Source organism: Sciurus vulgaris (genome assembly GCF_902686455.1).
Source record: "Sciurus vulgaris genome assembly, chromosome: 14".
Classification (NCBI taxonomy): domain Eukaryota; kingdom Metazoa; phylum Chordata; class Mammalia; order Rodentia; family Sciuridae; genus Sciurus; species Sciurus vulgaris.
In genome coordinates, this window is record NC_136475.1 from 80,232,046 (window position 1) to 80,250,766 (window position 18,721).

At 41.6% G+C, this 18,721-nt stretch overlaps 2 protein-coding genes across 6 annotated transcripts in view; one reads left to right on the forward strand and one right to left on the reverse strand.

Moving 5' to 3' along the window:
- The window catches only part of ITSN2 (intersectin 2), a 134,409-nt gene that overhangs the window by 108,875 nt on the left and 6,813 nt on the right, over positions 1-18,721 (forward strand). For all 5 annotated transcript variants that reach the window (XM_079109612.1, XM_079109611.1, XM_079109615.1 and 2 more), the window contains 6 exons: positions 10,437-10,558; positions 13,208-13,314; positions 14,135-14,318; positions 16,721-16,819; positions 17,609-17,776; positions 18,188-18,403. In XM_079109612.1, coding sequence (XP_078965738.1) covers positions 10,437-10,558; positions 13,208-13,314; positions 14,135-14,318; positions 16,721-16,819; positions 17,609-17,776; positions 18,188-18,403 — 896 coding nt within the window. The remainder of the gene's footprint in view (positions 1-10,436; positions 10,559-13,207; positions 13,315-14,134; positions 14,319-16,720; positions 16,820-17,608; positions 17,777-18,187; positions 18,404-18,721) is intronic.
- FAM228A (family with sequence similarity 228 member A) overlaps positions 13,313-18,721 on the reverse strand; it is a 28,753-nt gene continuing 23,344 nt past the window's right edge. Inside the window, exon 8 of the mRNA XM_079109638.1 lies at positions 13,313-13,442. Within this exon, the coding sequence (XP_078965764.1) occupies positions 13,440-13,442 (3 nt within the window). The 3' untranslated portion in view covers positions 13,313-13,439. The remainder of the gene's footprint in view (positions 13,443-18,721) is intronic.

Sequence of the window (18,721 nt, forward strand, 5' to 3'; positions counted from 1 at the left end):
GGAGTGTTCCAGTGCATTTATTCCTAAGTCAGGAGACTGAGCTAGATCACCAAGGCTGTGAGTACACAGGTATTTCCACAGATTGAGCACAGGGCACTCAGCATTAAGAGTCCAGCACAAAACCCTAGTAGGCTGAGAGGGAGGTAGGAAGATCTGAGGAAGATAAGAGGAAAAAGGATTTTAAAGAGGAGGAAGGGGACTGTGGATGTAGCTCAGTGGTAGAGTGCTTGTGTAGTGTGCATAGCACAGAGAGAGAGGGGTGTATCAGTTGTCACAAAGATAAGTGGCTTGGAAGTAAAATGAGTGCCTGTTACTAAGGGAGGAGACTACCTGGGATATTAGTAAGCTCCTCTTCTTTAAATTAAAACATTTGAAAATAATGTTAAGTCTACATTTTCTTGCTATATTTGGTAAAACTTTTTGCCCATAGTAACATAAGATGTTTGGTTTTTGTTTTGAAATTGGTTTTGTGAATTCTATTTAAAAAAAAAAAAAAAAAAAGCTCTTCCTTCCTGGGTGCTGTGGCACACACCTGTAATCCTAGTGACTCAGAAGGCTGATGCAGAATGATTGAAAGTTTGAGGCCAGCCTCAGCAACCTAGAGAGACCCTAAGCAACTGAGCAAGACCCTGTCTCAAAATAAAAAAATGAAAAGGGCTAGGGATGTAGCTCAGTGGTAGAGCACCCCTAGGTTCAATTCCCAGTTCAGAAAAATAAATGGTGTATTTTCTTATATACATGTTCATTATATCAAGCTTGTTAACTGTTCAAATCTTTCCTTTTTTTATTAAATTTTTTTTATTTTTACAGACTGCATTTTGATTCATTGTATACAAATGGGGTACAACTTTTCATTTCTATGGTTGTACACAATATAGATTCACACCATTCATGTAATCATACATATACATAGGGTAATACCGTGTTTCATTCTATCTTTCCATCTCCCACCCCCTCTCACCCCATTTTCCTCTACACCATCCAAAGTTCTTTCATTCTTCTCTCCCCCCCCCCACAACCCCCCTCATTATATATCATCATCCACTTATCAGAGAAATCATTCAACCTTTGGTGTTTTGGGCTTGGCCTATTTCATTTATCATGAATTTTCCACTTCATCCATTTACCAGCAAATGCCATAATTTTGTTATTCTTTATGACTGAGTAATATTCCATTGTGTATATATACCACAGTTTCTTTATCCATTCATCTATTTAAGAGCATCTACGTTGGTTCTACAATCTAGCTATTGTGAATTGAGCTGCTATGAACATTGATATGGCTGTATCACTGTAGTATGCTGATTTTAAGTCCTTTGGGTATAAACCAAGGAGTGGGATAGCTGGGTCAAATGGTGAGTCCATTCCAAGTTTTCTGAGGAATCTCCATATTGCTTTCCAGAGTGACTACACCAATTTGCAACTCCACCAACAATGTATGAGTGTGCCTATTCCTCCACCTCCATGCCAACACTTATTAGTGCTTGTGTTCTTGATAATAGCCATTCTAATTGGAGTTAGATGAAATCTTAGGGTGGTTTTAATTTTCATTTCTCTAATTACTAGGGATGATGAGCACTTTTTCATATATTCGTTGATCACCTGTGTATCTTCTTCTGTGAAGTGTCATAGTCTTAGGAATTTTCATTGAAAGAGATGTTAAACTCTACTACTATGATTAGATGTGTCTAATTTTTCTTTTTCTTATTTCAGTAAGGGTGGGAATAATTCTGTTCATTTTATATTTTACTTTGAGGTCTTTCTGTTAGTTACAAATTACAACCATTATTTTTCCAGGTGAAATATTGATATTGCCTTCTGCAGATCTTTCAAAGCCTAATTTTTTGCTAATGAAGACTCCTGAGATGCTTATTGGGAATTTATGTTCACATAGCTTTTTCCAGCCCTTTACTTCCAACATTTCTATTTTTAGTATTTTTAATCCAAAAATCTTTATTTTTACTGACAGATTTAAGCCATTGTTATTGATGAGAACAATTTAATACTTTTTTCTATTTATCATATTGTATTTTTTCCATTTATCATGAATTTTCTTTGCTTCTTTTTGTTCTACCAGCACAGATTTCCATTGCACTGAGCAAGTTTCTTTATTTCCCTGTACTGGTTTGGAATTTGTGTGTTCTGACTATTCTGTCAGTAGTTACCTTTCCATTTTTATCATGCGGTTGCCTTCACCAAGTCTAAATTTGATCAGTATCTTCTCATGATCAATGCAACAGAATAATTTATCTCTAGTGATTTTCCTCTTTCAGGTTACTATGTTTTTGTGTTTCAACCACTTTTTATTTATACCCACCAACTTAGCCATTATTAGGACTTTATATAATCAATGGTTGTTTTGATTTTTCATGTATTTCTACTATTTTTACTCATCAGTCTTCCTTATATCTCATTTTTCCTTGTTAGTCAATTTCCTTCTTCCTGAAACACATCTCTTTATATTTCCTTCAGTCATGTCTATTAGTGGTAAAGGCCCACAGACTGCCTGAAAGTATCTTTATTTCTCTGTCATTCAGGAATGGCAGTATATAATTCAGTTTCTAGATTGACAACTTTTTTCTCTACATTCTCTAATGTTGTGTTGAGGTGTGCAGCCACTCTGATGGCTGTTCCTGTGGGATTATTCTGGTTTTTCTTTTCTGTTTAAGCATTTTTTTTCCTCCTTGGTATTCTGTAGTTTAAGTATGGATTTATTATTGTTTTTCTAAGCAGAAATCACTGTTCTTCCTTTAGGGAATTAGAAGGAGTTATATCACCAATTCTAGAAAAGTCTCAGCCATAATAATCTCAATATTACCTCTCTGCTTTCTTTTATCCTCCCCTCTATCAGATGTATGTGTTGGGTCACATCTGTCTGTGTCTTGTAAACTCCGTTTTATGTTTTCCATCTCTTTCTTTCTGGGCTGCCTTCACACTCCTTTCTTTAGACTGTTTTCAGAGTTATTAATTCTTTCCTCAGATGTGTCCAGGATAATATTTGTTATTTTTGTTTCTTTTTCAAATCTGCCTATTCTTTTTTCATAGACTCTACTTATGGTTTGAAACTCTTCACATTGGTCTTGAGTTTATGTTAAACATATATATCTTACATCTCTATATTTTGTTATGTTTTGGAAGTTCTAATCCTCTTTTTTTAATTTATAGTGGATTTGATCCTTTATTTTTTGTCATTTTTTTCTTTGAGTCATCTTTAGGTTTTCTGTGGAAATGCTTGAAAACCAAAGAAGTGAGAGTGATCCTCCAAACCAATGGTACATTTTCTTTGAGCAAGTACCCTCAGGATGTCACCAGCCAACGGCTGGTTTTTATATTAATTCATCAGTTGAGGAATTCTTGAACTCCAGGATGTGTAAGCCCAGCATTTCCTTCTTCACCCAACAGAAGCAGAAAGCTTTCTTACCATCTCACTGTCCTGTGGGGGGATCCTCAGTCTCCTACCAGAACCTCTTCTCATTGACCAGACCCAGACAGAAGCCAAACAAACTGGAAGCCTAGAGAAAGTACCTGCAGGCTTGTCTTCCTTGCAGCCAGGCCAAAGCAGGCAAAGGGGAGAAGTGAATCTGGGAACAAATGAGACAAAAACAGTGTTCTGACACTTAATAAATGTGGCCTGACCCCTGGTGGTCAGAGCACTGTGTCCGATATTATAGACCTGTGTTAGACAAAGTTCCCAACCTCCCATGGAAAACCTGGATGTACATACTGTACAGATTAAGAACAATATGGGGCTGGGGTTGTGGCTCAGTGGTAGAGCATGCGCCTGGAACATGCAAGGTACTGGGCTCGATCCTCAGGACCACATAAAAAAAAATTTTTCTTTTTCTTTCTTTTTTTTTTTTTTTTACAAAGAAAGGTAAATTTTATTGTATGCAAATTATATTTCAATAGACTTAACTTCAAAATGTAGAAAAATAAAATACAGATCATCAGGCTTATGAAAAATTCTAAGGTGCTACTTTTTATGAAACATAACACTTTGTACATTTTATTGATGCTATTATATCATGAGTTTATTATTATATAATGGGGCACCATTACTTGTGGTTGAACAACTAGTCACCAGGCTCTAAGACAGAGTTGGTTATTTGCTCTGCCCATTCCCATAGCCTGATATTCCTGATGGGGAATATCCTTGTATCTTCAAAGTTGCAATGAATTAATATTTTTAAAAACTGAATTCCCCAAGGTACCAATAAAGGTTATCCCCATCAAGACAGACATAGGTGAAGTGAAGAGCCACCTGTCTTTGGAGGAGTATCTGATGAAGGTTAACATAAATGTCAATGGCAGTGCTGCTTTTGAAGGTTATCCCCCAGCCTACAAATGAAAAGTCACAGTGAGAACCGAGAACTTGAAATTACACCTTGCATTACTTGTCAGAGAATTTTAAACATGATTATATGAATTAAAGACAGTTGATAAGACCCAAATCCTTGAAACTTTATCTAGAATATTCTCTTATTAACACAGTATATAGGAAACATTTGGCATTAATATGAGGGCAGCTGGTGAAAAGGTAGTTATCAGCCCTATTTAATCTGAGATAGATATACAATTTTTCAGAGAAAATTTCCTAATCCATATTGAACTTTGTGACTTAAAATCCTAAACTATTACCTCCTGTAAAAAATTTAGACTAGTACTATTCTCTCTCCCAAGATTGATTTGAATCAAACTGAGGAACACATGAATAAATACTGCCTTCAAAATGGAAGGTATTATTTTCTATAAGCCGAATTGAGTCTATGGAAATCTCTGATTTGGGTCTAAAAAACTATTTGAAATTTCTACCTCCTTACCACCATTTGCACTGCTACCTATACTTTGCACATTGTCATTATGGAAGCACAAGGTTATTTTCTTTTCACATTTAATAAGAACCATTACCATGTTCCAGTTCAGTTTATAACTGTCTTTGTGGGCAAATGTCACTCTGAACTATGTTTTTAGCTCATACCGAGAAGTTACCTTACACTTGTCCCAGCTATTTTACTCCTCCTCCTTTCTCCCACCTTGCTTATTCTTATGAGAACCTAATAGGTAGAGTAGACATTGAAATTTGACTTGCAGGTCTGGAAATGCATTAGCCTGTAGGTATCATGATGTGGTTATAAGAGGGATGAGGGGCATTAAGAATTGTTTCGCACCTCCTACATAGAGAACTATGTCTCTATTGTCTTTAACAGGGAGCTAAACTTCAGGTAGATAATACTGTTCATTTATATATTTATTCACTGTATTTCTTCAACAACTTCTAGAAGGTACATCCAGTATGCCAGACACAGTGACATTGGCTGTGGAGAAGGCAGTAAAATTGCTGCACTGACACATCATAGAACCTGAAATGTTACATCAGTGTGACTTTTGAGAACTTCCTGTTTTTCTGGTACTATGAGATGTTCCAGACTCATCTTGAGTATTTCTTGATCCAATTCTAGAGCAAGCCAGTTTTTCTAAGCAGCTTTGTTTCCTTCATTGGAGAACATAATTAGAAACCAGGATCAGTCAGTTTATATCTTGGCTCCCATCTCTGAGTAATATTGATACTTTGATGTCCCCTGACATTCTTATTAAGAGAAAAGGTGTTGAAGGAGGTGACTTTCTTTGAAAAAGCCGATGAAGAAGATGGTGGACCCTTATCTAAAGCATCTTATTTTTGTTTCTTTTTCAAATCTGCCTATTCTTTTTTCATAGACTCTACTTATGGTTTGAAACTCAATCCATAACTACAACCTACAACTAAAAAAATATATATGTGTGCATATATATATATATGTATATATATATACACACGTCCACCCACAACTGAAAAATATATATAATACACATATATATATATATATATACATAAAGAACAATATGAGTTAGATTATGTGCATTTTAAAATGCAGAGACAAGGGCTGAAAGCATAGCTCAGTGGAGAGGGCGTGATTAACTAGTGGGAAGCCCTGGGTTTAATTCCCAGCAACCCCCCCTCAAAAAAAAAAAATAGACCAAAAAAAAAAGAAGAAGAAAGACAAGTGCCATGGAAACACAAAGGAGAACCAAGTCTAGGGGGACGGGAGAGGTGTCCCCAAAGTAGTATCCCTTCACCTACACCTCAGAGGTGGAGTAAGCTGGTTCTATGTGGAGAGCCAGGCCATAGAGAGAGGAAGCAACAGAAGGAGAAACAGCAGGGCCATGGAAAGTGTGCACACCTATCAGGAGCACTCAGCCTCGGCCAGGCTGGTGAGGAGGTGGGTGGGCTAGACCATGGAGCCCCGGAGCCCCGTGCTGAGTAGCACTTCTGTCTGCAACTGAATATTTTGTGAGGGAAGAAACAAAAAATGTGGTGGCTGGCTTTAGCTGCTCAACAGGAATTTAATGTGAGTCAAAAACACTGCCCCATATATAAATTTAAAATTTCCAGCAATCACATTTTTTAAAGTAAAAAGAAATAGATGAAATTACTTCTGATGTTTAATTATACCCAAAATATTCCAATAAATAATTAATATATTATTTATGCAATATTTTACTCGTATTTGGAAGTAAGTCTTCAAAATCCAGTGTGTGTTATACATCTGTAGCATGTCTCTTTGGGCTGGTGACATTTTAAGCATTCAGTAGTCACTTGTGGCTAATGGCTACTATATTTAACAGTGCAGGTATAGAGATGGCAAAAGGGTATATTCTCTCTATAAATCCCAAATTCCTCAGTTCCTCAAAAGATTTACCCACCCTCCCCTCAAAACAAGAGGGTTAGCAACTCTGAGTTCATCAAATTGAATACTTCTTCAGTGCAGGTCTTGTCAGAGCCTGTTAGGCTAATGTGCATTATGGCCCTAAGAGAGCAATATGTAGTCTGCCACATGGCCCAGATTCACTTGACCTTGCAGGACAGAAATAACCATATCCTACTCTGGTATTTACTGGTTTGTGGGGAGCAGAGAGCTGGGTGGCAGGCAGAGAGAAATGTAGAAGCAGGCACCAAGGAGAGGGAAGTCACAAAGGCTGAGAAAGGACTCAGCCTCCCAAGAGTTGGCTCATCTGAGGCGCCAGTGCTGTGGGCAGGTAGAGGTGGCTATAACCAGGAGGGGTCACTGAGCTGGGCAATGCTGAGGTCTTTGTTGTCTTCCTGAGAGCTATGTCAAGAGTGGGGGGGCAGGAGGCAGGATCAGAGAAGTGACAGGGAGGACTGGAGACCCTTCTTGTGACTTTGTCAGTGAGACAGAAAAGAGGTGCTAGGGAGGGAGCAGGGTTGAAGGATGAGTGCTGTGTTTATTTTAAATAATGGGCCGGGAGAAACAACCCTGTTCACGGGGTAAGAAGGAAGCAGTGAAGAGTGCAGATTCGTCGTGAAGGGGAGGGAGGGTCCTGGAGGAGAGGGCCAGTTAGGATGCCGGAAGAGGAAGTACGGGGACACTGCGTCTCTGCTTCCCCGCCCCCCACACCTGTGACTCCAGGGCAGGTGAGCAGAGAACAGAAGTCTAAGAGCCCTTGTAATGAAATGCAAAGGGTCACTAGGCAAGTAGACAAGAGTCGTCCCCATGCGCATTGATGAACACGTTACATGTGTATCTTGTAACATGTACTTGATTCAGTTCCTGAGGCTGTTCCCATTGTTCCAAGCTCTTATTCCAAAGAGGCCACTGTTAGTGAGTTTTAATATAAATTGCTCTTTCCCAGAGTAGGATGCGCGCATCCATGGTGCATGAGGCATGGAATGCAAGAGTACCTGGTGGACCCGTTTTATTTTAAAGGTTGTGTATTCATTGACTTTAAGAAACATAACAAGCACATTTAACTTCAAACGTGAATTTAGAGAAAAATGTTTTCAACCAAATGAGTAAATTTGGAGAAAAATATTAAGTAAGTAATAGTAGAACTCAAATGTAAAACACAAATGGCTGAAGTTTGTAAAACACTAGGTAAGAGCTGGGGTAATTTCAGAAACCATTTTTTTCGCTTTTTCTTTTTTTTTAATTTTTACAGACTGCATTTTGATTCATTGTACACAAACGGGGTACATTGTTTGATTTCTATGGTTGTGCACGATGTAGATTCACACCATTTGTGTAATCATACATGTACACAAGGTAACGGTGTCTGTCTCACTCCACCATTTTTCATACCCCCGCCCCCTCCTCTCTCTCATTTCCCTCTACATAATCCAAAGTTCCTCCATTCTTCTCTCACTCCACCACCCCCCACCCCCATTATATATCATCCTCCACTTATCAGGGAAAACATTCGGCCTTTGGTTTTTGGGACTGTTCTAATTGCTTCCCTCAGCCATGACCAGTGCCTGGTGGCGCCACAGGCACACTGTTTCACAGGCGTCTGGCCTTGTGTCTGGCCTCGCTACACAACAGCCCAGCTGTGCCAGTTAGCCTTCCGACTCACCACACTCAGTCACTCTCTGCAGATCTCCCTGGCAAAACAGAATAAAATGCAGCCCCCCCAAAACACTTGATTTTGAACGTGACAGTGGCGCTGTGACTTCTTGGTAGCACTACACATAACCTGCCATCTTCACATCCCCCACCCTGCCCAGCACACAGTGGGAGTAATTTTTCAAAAGCTGTTGTCCCCATCTGCAGAAAATAGAAAAGTTATCTTCTTAGATCTGTAAACCCCAATCCATACAAAATATTATAAAAATTCAGAAGAAAGCAGAAAAAAGAAACTCCCTTTAAAAACCAGTGTCAGGGCTGGGGTTGTGGCTCAGTGTAGAGCACTTGCCTGGCATGTGTGAGGCCCTGGGTTTGATACGCAGCACCACATAAAATAAAAGATCCATTGACAACTAACAAAATGTTAAAAAAAAAAAAAAACGATATCAGGTGAGAATGGAGCTCAGCGCTAGAATGCTAGCTTGGCATGCACGAGGCCCTGGGTTCAATCCTCAGTACCTCACACACTCACAAATCTGATCCTTACATGTTCTGCTTCTGGGGCTTCCCTGTGAGGTGTGTCTGCATCTGTCACAACACTCCCTCCATTCCCAAGGCCCTGCTTTAGGGACACTTCCCTGCTGCCCTTCCCTATTGCCTCAACTACAAAAGATTATCCACACTTCATTTTTCTGTCTGCTTTCCTCTCCCCTCCCCTCCCCTCTCCTCTCCCCGCCCCCCCTCTCTCTCTCACACAGTTTTCTGAAACACACTACTTGCTGCCTTGTGTTGTAGCTTTCTGGATGCTGTTAGAAGAGAAAAATTCCTTAGACCAATGAAACTTAGTTTACTAGTGCAAAGAAATAAAAAAACAAACAAAAACAATTCACGAGTTAGGTAGCTATCAGAACAGGTTCTGAGAAGTCCAACCAGTAATATGATCTGACAGCATTTATAGAAAAATGGAAGCAAAAACATAGAAAACAACTAATTGGCTACAACTCCATGAAGTTGTCAATTGATCACTGCTTAACTACTTAGTCATTTATAGCTTATTAACTTAATTGACTACAGGACCTCCTGCAACCAACCAAAACTGAGTTACTGTGATTAAATTCTCTATTGGTTTGGTCTGTTGGATGCCCAGTTCAAACCACGGACCCCACACATTTTATTCCGCCTATCTGCTTTTGCTTTTTGCCAGCAGAGAAGCTTCCTGAAATAGTCCTTGTACCTGTGCACAGACCAGCCCTCAGCTACTTGATGAGTGATTCTGAAATATGTCACTTCATAGTTTAACATCTAGTTCTGCTTCTGATGTGCCTATAAATTGATCCAAAGTGAATACAGTACCTTTCACCCTGGTGTGAGACTGCTTAGGACTTCACTCCCAGTCACTCATGGCTGTTCTGCAGTATATCTGTGTTCCTGTGGCTTAAGGCAGAGGTCTTGGAAATCTCCAGATCCTAACCTTAGAACTTTCCTCTGAGAAATCTAGAGACATGATTCTCAGACTTCTTTTTAATAGTAACTTAAAGTAAGAAATATATGTTATATCCCCAAATACATATATAATTGATAACTTTAATAATACTTAACAAAGCTGTGCACATGATAGTCTATTTAATTTTGTAGTGCTAGCCTGACCAGTATTTTAAAAAATTAAATTGATAATAATCCAATGATGGCTTATGATCTGCAATTTGGAAAACATTTCAATAATTTAAAAAATGTCTTGAGATGGTAAGATTCTTCACAAACTCAGCATAGTTACCTCTTTGAGGTCTTTTCTAAAAATCCTTAATTCTGTCATTGCTACTTAGAAAAGAAACCAGGAGCACACTGAAATATCACAGATGTTGCTAATTTACTGCTTTGGCACACCGAGTGGTAGGTCATTAACTCAAGCAGTCAGTCAGTACTCTGCCTGTGTATGACACTCTTTCAAAAGGGTGTCAGCCTAGCATATTGCTGATAAATGACTATTTTCTACAAAGACAACTAAAATAATATTTTAAGCCCTACCCTGTCTTCCCACAGGGTGTGCTGATCTCCAAGCTCTGGACACAATGCAGCCAACTGAGAGGAAAAGACAGGGATATATTCATGAGCTGATTCAGACGGAAGAGCGGTACATGGATGATCTGCAGCTTGTTGTCGAGGTGAGGGGCTGTTGCTAGCTCAGGAGTGTCTGCTGTTTTCTGGGGGGGATGGCAGGTGTCATGCTTGGGCTGCCCCCACTCAGAAGCAGAGCAAGGCATCACATTTTGTTTTGTTCTGTAATGCTGGAGACTGAACTCAGGTCCTTGCTTGTTCTAGGTATACACTCTACCAGTGAACTACATCCCCTTCCGACCTTTTGTAATTTTTATTTTGAATTTGGGTTTTCCGAAGTTGCCCAGCCTGACCTTGAACTTGCAATCTTCCTGCCTTGGCCTCCTGAATAGCTGGACCTCACTTTTGATGTGTGGATTCACAGAGAGGGGCAGGGACTTGCACAGCCTCAAAATGCTGTCTGTGCCAACTGGGTAGTGTTGAAGGACTGAATGTCTAACAAGGGTATCCGCTCTCTTCCAGGCTTAGCTCATTCAGAGCAAAGAGAGAACAGGAGGGCACACAAATGCCATAGTTTGATGTGGTAGAGCCCATCAAGGAAAGACCAGGATACAGAGCGGGTGTAAGGCTCCAAAGCAGACTTGACCTCACACTTTTACCTAACTATAGGTTAGGTGTCAAAACTGCTGTTTTGACACCTAACATTTTCGTCAACTTTGGTATTTCCAGAGGAACTGCAAAGTGGTAGAGGTGTTCACCTAATGTTCATTATCAATTTAGAAAAAATAAATAGGATCAAATTGTAAAATATATTCCAAATATATCTTTACTGTTGGTTTATATTTGTGTCTATTAATGTTACCATTGACCTTCAAGCTGTCCTCATTAGAGAAGCACTTTGCAATGGTTTATGTTGGACGGGGAAAAAAAAGACTGTTTCAATGGCTTTTTAGTTCCCAGTAAATGTTTCAAAGTCCTCAGGTGAGAAGACGTCTTAAATTACTCAAAGAGGACACATGCACCTCACAGGTGCAGCACACACCTGGCATGATGTTTGTTATAGAACAGAGCAGGCACAGCATCTGTCTGCATCTGCCTCCCAGCAAGGCCTGCTCCAGATCCATTTTCTACCCTTTCTGCATCTCAGTGCAGGTGCTCTGTGGGTGCTCTGCTCCTATGGAAGTTCCCAGAAGGCCAGACTATCTTATTCCCTCTGCTTCCCTCACCAGGCCAAGCACAGAACTGCTACATAAAGTGAAGAAACAAAGTGGCACAGAGGTGGGGTTGTGGCTCAGTGGTAGAGCACTTGCCTGGCATGTGTGAGGCACTGGGTTCGAGTCTTAGCATTGCATATAAATAAATAAAGGTCCATCGACAACTAAAATACTACTTTTAAAAAAAGCCAAAGTGGCATAAAATAATTTGTTGTTGAAAGAACAGCTAGAAATTAGAGCCGTTCCTGTCCTTAGTGGCAGCCTCAGAGCAGACTGTCTTTCTAGGGTCATTCTCTAGGAATATCCTGGCATCTTCAGTCTTTAGAGAGTGTCAGTTCATAGCATTTATATCTTAGTTCTGTGAATCCACATTCAATTCAGTTCAGCAAATATTAACCAACCAGGTGCAAAGCATATGCCAGAAAACAGAGATGAAAAAGAAAGTTCCTGTGGCAAGGTATGTTGGGGTTAGGAGCCTACATGTTGTACAGTATGGCCCGACTGTCAAGCGAGGTCAGCAGGGGCACATCTCACAGCCCTCTGAACTTCTGGAAGGAGTCTGTATCTCATCACACCACCAGTAGGGGAGCCTTTGAGTGATTTCAGTAAGGATCCATATTAACCATCCTGTCCTTAAGACTTTTTTTTTAATATTTTTTTTAGTTGAGATGGACACAATACCTTTATTTTATTTATTTATTGTGTGGTGCTGGGGATCAAACACAGTGCCTCACACATGCTAGGCAAGCACTCTACGACTGAGCTACAACCCCAGCCCATTTATGTCCTTAAGACTTTTAAAGTCATTTCCTAGGTATCAAAGTTGTTTAGTGGAAACTTGGACTTAGACTCAAAAAGAATTGAATTTTTATTGTAGCTGTTCCATGTTCTTGTTTTGTGACCTTGCTCAAATGACTTGATAAGCCTTTATTTCTTCCTGAGCCAACTGGTAATAATTAATACCCAACTCCCTTTACCTGTATCATGTATGAAGTTCAGTTAGAACTGTATACATACCACACATGTGTGTACACACATCTGCATATTTGTACACATGGAATGCAGTAGGAGAGTAGTATTCTTTCCTCTCAGTCAGCCAACCTCTGTGATCCACACCTGCTTGGGGATCAGTTGGGGGCCACACTCTGTTTCTCTGCTGAATTTCTCACAAACCATTCCCAAGAACTCTGGGATGCTCAGTCCAACAACAGTCATGCTTCCTCAGTTCTGCAAGGTCTTACACTGTGTAGACACCCTGTGTCGGGGCCTATTTAGCCTCCACAATGTCCCTGTGAGAAGGGTGGGAGAATCTCCAGTGGTAGGGGTTGTTACCAGATTCAGTCCTTAGAATCACACTTGATAGAACCCAAATAGCAAAAAGTAGGAAAATTATGCAGTTTAAAATTTAACAGTCATAAATATGCTTATTTAGAATACCACAATCTCACTAGTTTGAATGTATGAAGACACTTTAATTCAGAGCACACATAGGGTGTGTCTCCACACTGAGGTTAACTTATTTCTTCTACGTTTTGAACTTAGGTTTTTCAGAAGCGGATGGCGGAGTCAGGCCTTCTGACTGAAGGAGAAATGACCTTGATATTTGTTAACTGGAAAGAGCTCATTATGTCCAACACGAAGCTGCTGAAGTGAGTCATGAGCATTCCGGTCACTGCCGCCACGTTGACCTTGTCGCGCATCCCCCTCTGCAGGGGCCACTCCACAAAGGAACCTTCAACTGTTTCTGTTCCCTCAGGCTTTAGAAGATGCCTGGTCACTGTAAAATACACAATCATTGAGGAAAGTCAAGAAATACAACAAAATATTTGATTACACAAAGAAAATTAAACCATTAAGCAAGCCATACATTAGTATGATTCCAAAATGTAATACTCACTGTGGCAGGGGGACAGTGAGAGTCAGAGAGGAATTGCCACTCATGGCCCAGATGCAGTCACCCAGTCTGGCAGTGTCCTAAGTCCCCATGTGAAATTCCCAGTGCTGGAGTCACTTGTCATCCTTTACACCTAGGGCAGGATGGGCAGTCAGGGCCTGGGCTCTGTCCCTGCTCTCTTCAGAGACACTGCTGTTCTCCCTCTACCCTGGCCTCTGCAGCTCCTGTGCCCTTTGTACCCTTAAGGACTGTGGCAGTTCCCTTCATATTGGTTCAGTTGAATTGGTTAGGATTTTTCAGAAGAAACTTCACTAAGAAATTAAAGTAAAACCAAAACAGACCTAAGACACCCACACGTATAGACTTCATTTTTGTCTTTTCTTTCCCCCTGGTTAGCTTGGCCAATAGAACTCTAAAGCTGCCCATGCTGCCTTCCCTTCCTGCTGTCCTTTCCCTCCCAGAGCTGTCCTAGGTAGCTCTATGGGTGTCATTACCATTGGTCTCCCATGCTATTCATCCTTTAATTGCCAAGGACATTCACCAAGAAACAGAAGGTGAGAACATGTCATTTGCAGGGCCTTGCGGGTACGGAAGAAGACTGGGGGTGAGAAGATGCCAGTGCAGATGATTGGGGACATCCTGGCAGCCGAGCTCTCCCACATGCAGGCCTACATCCGGTTCTGCAGCTGTCAGCTTAATGGAGCAGCTCTGTTGCAGCAGAAGACAGACGAAGACTCAGACTTCAAAGAATTTTTAAAGGTAACTATCTGGGGCCTTGCAGATGTCTTTGCTGGGATAGTAGGCAGGCCAGCCCCCTTCTGAACTGAAAACAGCAGTGTACATGGCCCCGTGGGAATCTCAGCAGTTGAGAATGGGGTCCCCCTCTATTTCCAAAGAAAACACAAATATGGACCAAATTTTTTGATGTGTTTGTGTTTGTTGCCTTTCAGTAGACCTGATTTTTCTTGGCACTGGGACCATGGTTTTGCTTATTAAATAGCAGAGTGTTTTGTTTTTCAAGCAAACTTATTTATCAGCTATTTTCCCAAAGAAAGATTTATAAAGTTACTTTCTTAATTTTCAAATTGTATTTATATAGTAGTCATCTTATTCCTGAAGGAATATAAAATAGCACACTTAAATGTGTGAAATGCAACAAGATCAAATAAAATTTAAGATAAGTAGTTAGCCAGGTATAGTGGCATGTGCCTGAAGTCCTAGCTACTCAAGAGGCTGATGTGGAATGATCACTTGAGCCCACAGGTGTGAGACCAACCCAGGTGACATAGTAAGACTCTGTCTCAAACAAAAGAAAATACAACAAAATAAATAGATAAACAAACTGGGACAAAAAGAAGAGTAGGGTAGAAAGATACCAGGAATTATCATAATGCACAAAATGCATATCTGTGATCCTGTACATATACTAGAAGTGTGCTTAGATGTCATTGAAGCTTCCAGAAACTGATGAGAAGAGGCGATAAAGATTGATTCAATGATGCCATGGTCATAAATTAAACACTAGATGTAACGCTAGGCCAGGCAGGGTGGCACACACCTGTAACCCCAGTGACTTGGAAGGCTGAGGCAGGAGGATTGCAAGTTCAAGACCAGCCTCAGCAATTTAGCAAGACCCTTAGTAATTTAGTGAGACCCTGTTAAAATAAAAGTAATAAAAGGGTTGGGGATGTAACTCAGTTTTAAAGCAACTCTGGATTCAATCCCCAGTACCAAAGGGGTTGGGGAGCTAGACCTGTACTCAGAAAGAGAACACTATGTAGAATATAATGAGCCACCAACTTCCTTGTAACAATACAACAGTGAGCCTTGTACAGCTGGTTGCCAGACTAAAACCTCACATTTGGAAAAATTCTTTTCACTGATACTGTTCAGTAATATAAACTATTACTATACACGTTAAAAGGTGAGGGAAATGGAAGCAAAATCTGTTTTCTTGCTTTTCTTTACATTTCTTTTTGGTTCTTTTTGTTCATGAAATACTGCACATTGGGATCTATTATAGCAATAACCAGTATCCCAAAATGTTACTTTTTAAAACTCATAAAGAAGTAAAAAGTATGAAGATGCTTATTCTAGCAGCACATATAGATAGACATCTATCCAAAAACAAAGGAGGAGCAGTTTTAATGTCTGATAATGGGGAAATAATTAGGTAAATAATCATGAATATATTTTTCAGTCATTAAAAATGAATATTCTAGAGTACTAGCTACTCTCTTCAGGTACTGTGCTAGTACCAGGAATAGGAGCAAACAGGATATGGTCCTTGGCCTCCCAGCCTTCACAACCTGGGACAGAGACACCTGACTCGTGATGCCTCTACCTGCATTGCCCAATACAAGTATAGTGTATGCTAAAGGTAGACAGAGAAGGGTCATGGAAAGGAGGGAAGGCATCCCAGGGAGAACCTGGCCAAGAGGAAGCATGACCCAAGATTTAAGAGATGGGTGTGAATCAGCCACAAGAAGGGGCCACAGAAACAGTCTCAGTAAAACTCATGTTTTCGTCACCCAGCACACAGCAGGTGCTCAATAAATGGAAGCAATTGTTTCAAATGAAGTAGAGATAGTGGACATGCCAGGGTGGGAAAGTCAAGAGCTGACAGAGACGGGAGTTAGTGACAACTCCCAGACATGCTGGGGGGTTGGTGGCCGCTGCATGTCAAAGAAGGATGGCTTTCACCAGGGAAGATGACTTCCTGTGGGGTATGTTGAAACTCAAGTGCCTTTGGGACATCAGGTAAGGAGGAATGTCACATGCGAGGGTGGAGTGCCAGAGAATGTCTGGGTCAGAGATGCTGGGCCTCAGCTACAGGGTATCTCTGGTAGTAGCTACAGTCAAGAGTGGGAAGAATGTGAAGACCCGAAGGCCAGTGGGCCAGGAAGACAGCCCAGGGAGAGTAGTTCCAGAAGCAGAAGAGGACTGAGCACACAGACTGCCAACAGCATGTGAGAAAGAGCCTGAAGCTGCCTCTGGGCTTGTTAGCAATGAGTTGAGGGATTCCAGCAATGAGTTGTTGGGTCCCAAGTTATTACAAGAAATTTGAAATCTGAAGGTGGTCAGAGCAGGGGTATGGCCAGGGTTTCCTTTGTTTCAATTGGGGCAGTGATTTCCTCATAAGCCTCTCAATTGTTTTGCAGAAGCTGGCCTCAGATCCTCGGTGTAAAGGAATGCCCCTCTCCAGCTTCCTACTGAAGCCCATGCAGAGGATCACCCGCTACCCGCTGCTCATCAAAAGTGTGAGTGTCACACTGGGCAGCCCAAATGTCTGCACAGGAACTGTAGAGATTCACAGCAGCCAGATACTCAGGGAGCTTCAAGTGTGCCAGCCTAGCCCTGCAAGTCAGGTTTGCCAACAAATTGTATACTGAATAAGAACTGAGGGCTTTCAAACTTTTTTGCATTTGGTCTTGTAAACAAAGGACTGTGGCTCATCTGACAACAGTGCAAGAATCTAAACAGTAGTGGTCTGGTGGTGGGCCTCTAACTTCCAGAGGGACCCCACAAAGTCGTGCTCTGGTCTCTGTTTGCATGTAACATTAGTAGTTTAAAATCGCTTCAGAATGGACTGAACGCACATGCTCATGCTGCAACTTGATTGTATTTCTCCTGTGGCAGGGAAGTCATTGCTTTCATCAGAATTTTCAAAGGATCCTTGACCCCCAAAATGTTATGAACCATTGCTCTTCAGCAAGTTAATACACTTGCAAAACTGCAGTCAATTAAGGTACATGACAAATTATGGGTGGATAGGCACCCTTTAACATATGGCCTATTACCAGACCCAGTCAGGGCCACAGATCTGTAGACTATCTGTCACCCCCTGTTCCACCACATTACCTGTCCCTGTATCCCTAAGGGCCGTGGACTGTGAACTTCTCAAGGCAGAAGCCATGATCCTATTGGCTCTGATATTTCCGGAGACTAGGACGGCCCCACCCACGTGAATAGTCAGTAACACTTAGTGGATCAGTGGTCAAGTGGGCGACTGATGGGTGGGTGAAAGGCAGATTCCTGCTCTCTTCCAGATTCTGGAGAACACCCCAGAGAGTCATGTGGACCACTCCTCCCTGAAGCTGTCCCTTGAGCGGGCCGAGGAGCTTTGTTCTCAAGTGAACGAGGGAGTTCGGGAAAAGGAAAATTCAGACCGACTGGAGTGGATCCAGGCGCATGTCCAGTGTGAAGGTCTTGCAGAGGTGAGGCCCATGCTGCTCAGCCAATGCCACCTGGCAGATTCTGGGGGGACCCAGCTCCACGCCCTCCCTTAATATGCAAAGTACACACTTCCATTCGGCCTGTTCAGGCTTACCTCCTGTGTTCCTTCTTGGATTGTCATCTTCCTATCTTGTTTTGTTCTGAGTTCTTTGAATTCAGCTGGTAGAACCAGTATTCTGTGGGTGTAAATATGTATCCATTATTTGTTGGACCAGCTAGGACTTGGAAGAGTGATCCATGTACAGATCTTTAGATTAGAGGCAATGATTCCAGCTACGTTCTCACCTAGAAAATTCTACCACAGCACCCTCAGGCCCAGGACATTGGTCTCTCAGGGATGCTGGTGTGGTTTGTGGGGGACTTATGAAATGCCTTTTTTTTTTCTCTTTAAGCAACTTATTTTCAACTCCCTCACCAACTGCCTGGGGCCCCGGAAGCTCTTGCACAGTGGGAAATTATACAAGACCAAAAGCAGTAAGGAGCTCCACGGATTCCTCTTCAATGACTTTTTGCTTCTTACGTACATGGTCAAGCAATTTGCTGTTTCCTCCGCCTCTGAGAAACTTTTCAGCTCCAAGTCCAACGCTCAGTTCAAAATGTACAAGACGGTGAGTGCTGCCCACCCAGCACAGCACCATAGTCCTAGAGAGGCCTGACCTTCACCTCGAGGACCTGCCCTCGTAGCACTCTTCACCTGTTTCAGGTGGCTCGCTCTTCTTTTGCCACTTCCCAGGGGAAGGAGCCCAGTGTGGTTGGGTCTTCCTTGTCCACTGATAGCGTCACTCCTGGCAAATGTGACACCTGGTCCCAAATGTCCACACCAAGCATCAGGTCTCTATAAACCAAGCCTGACTCAGGGCAGGTGTCAGTGTGCAGAGGAGAGCCTGTGGCACTCGGAGCTCCTGTCCTCAGTCCAGCAGCACCTC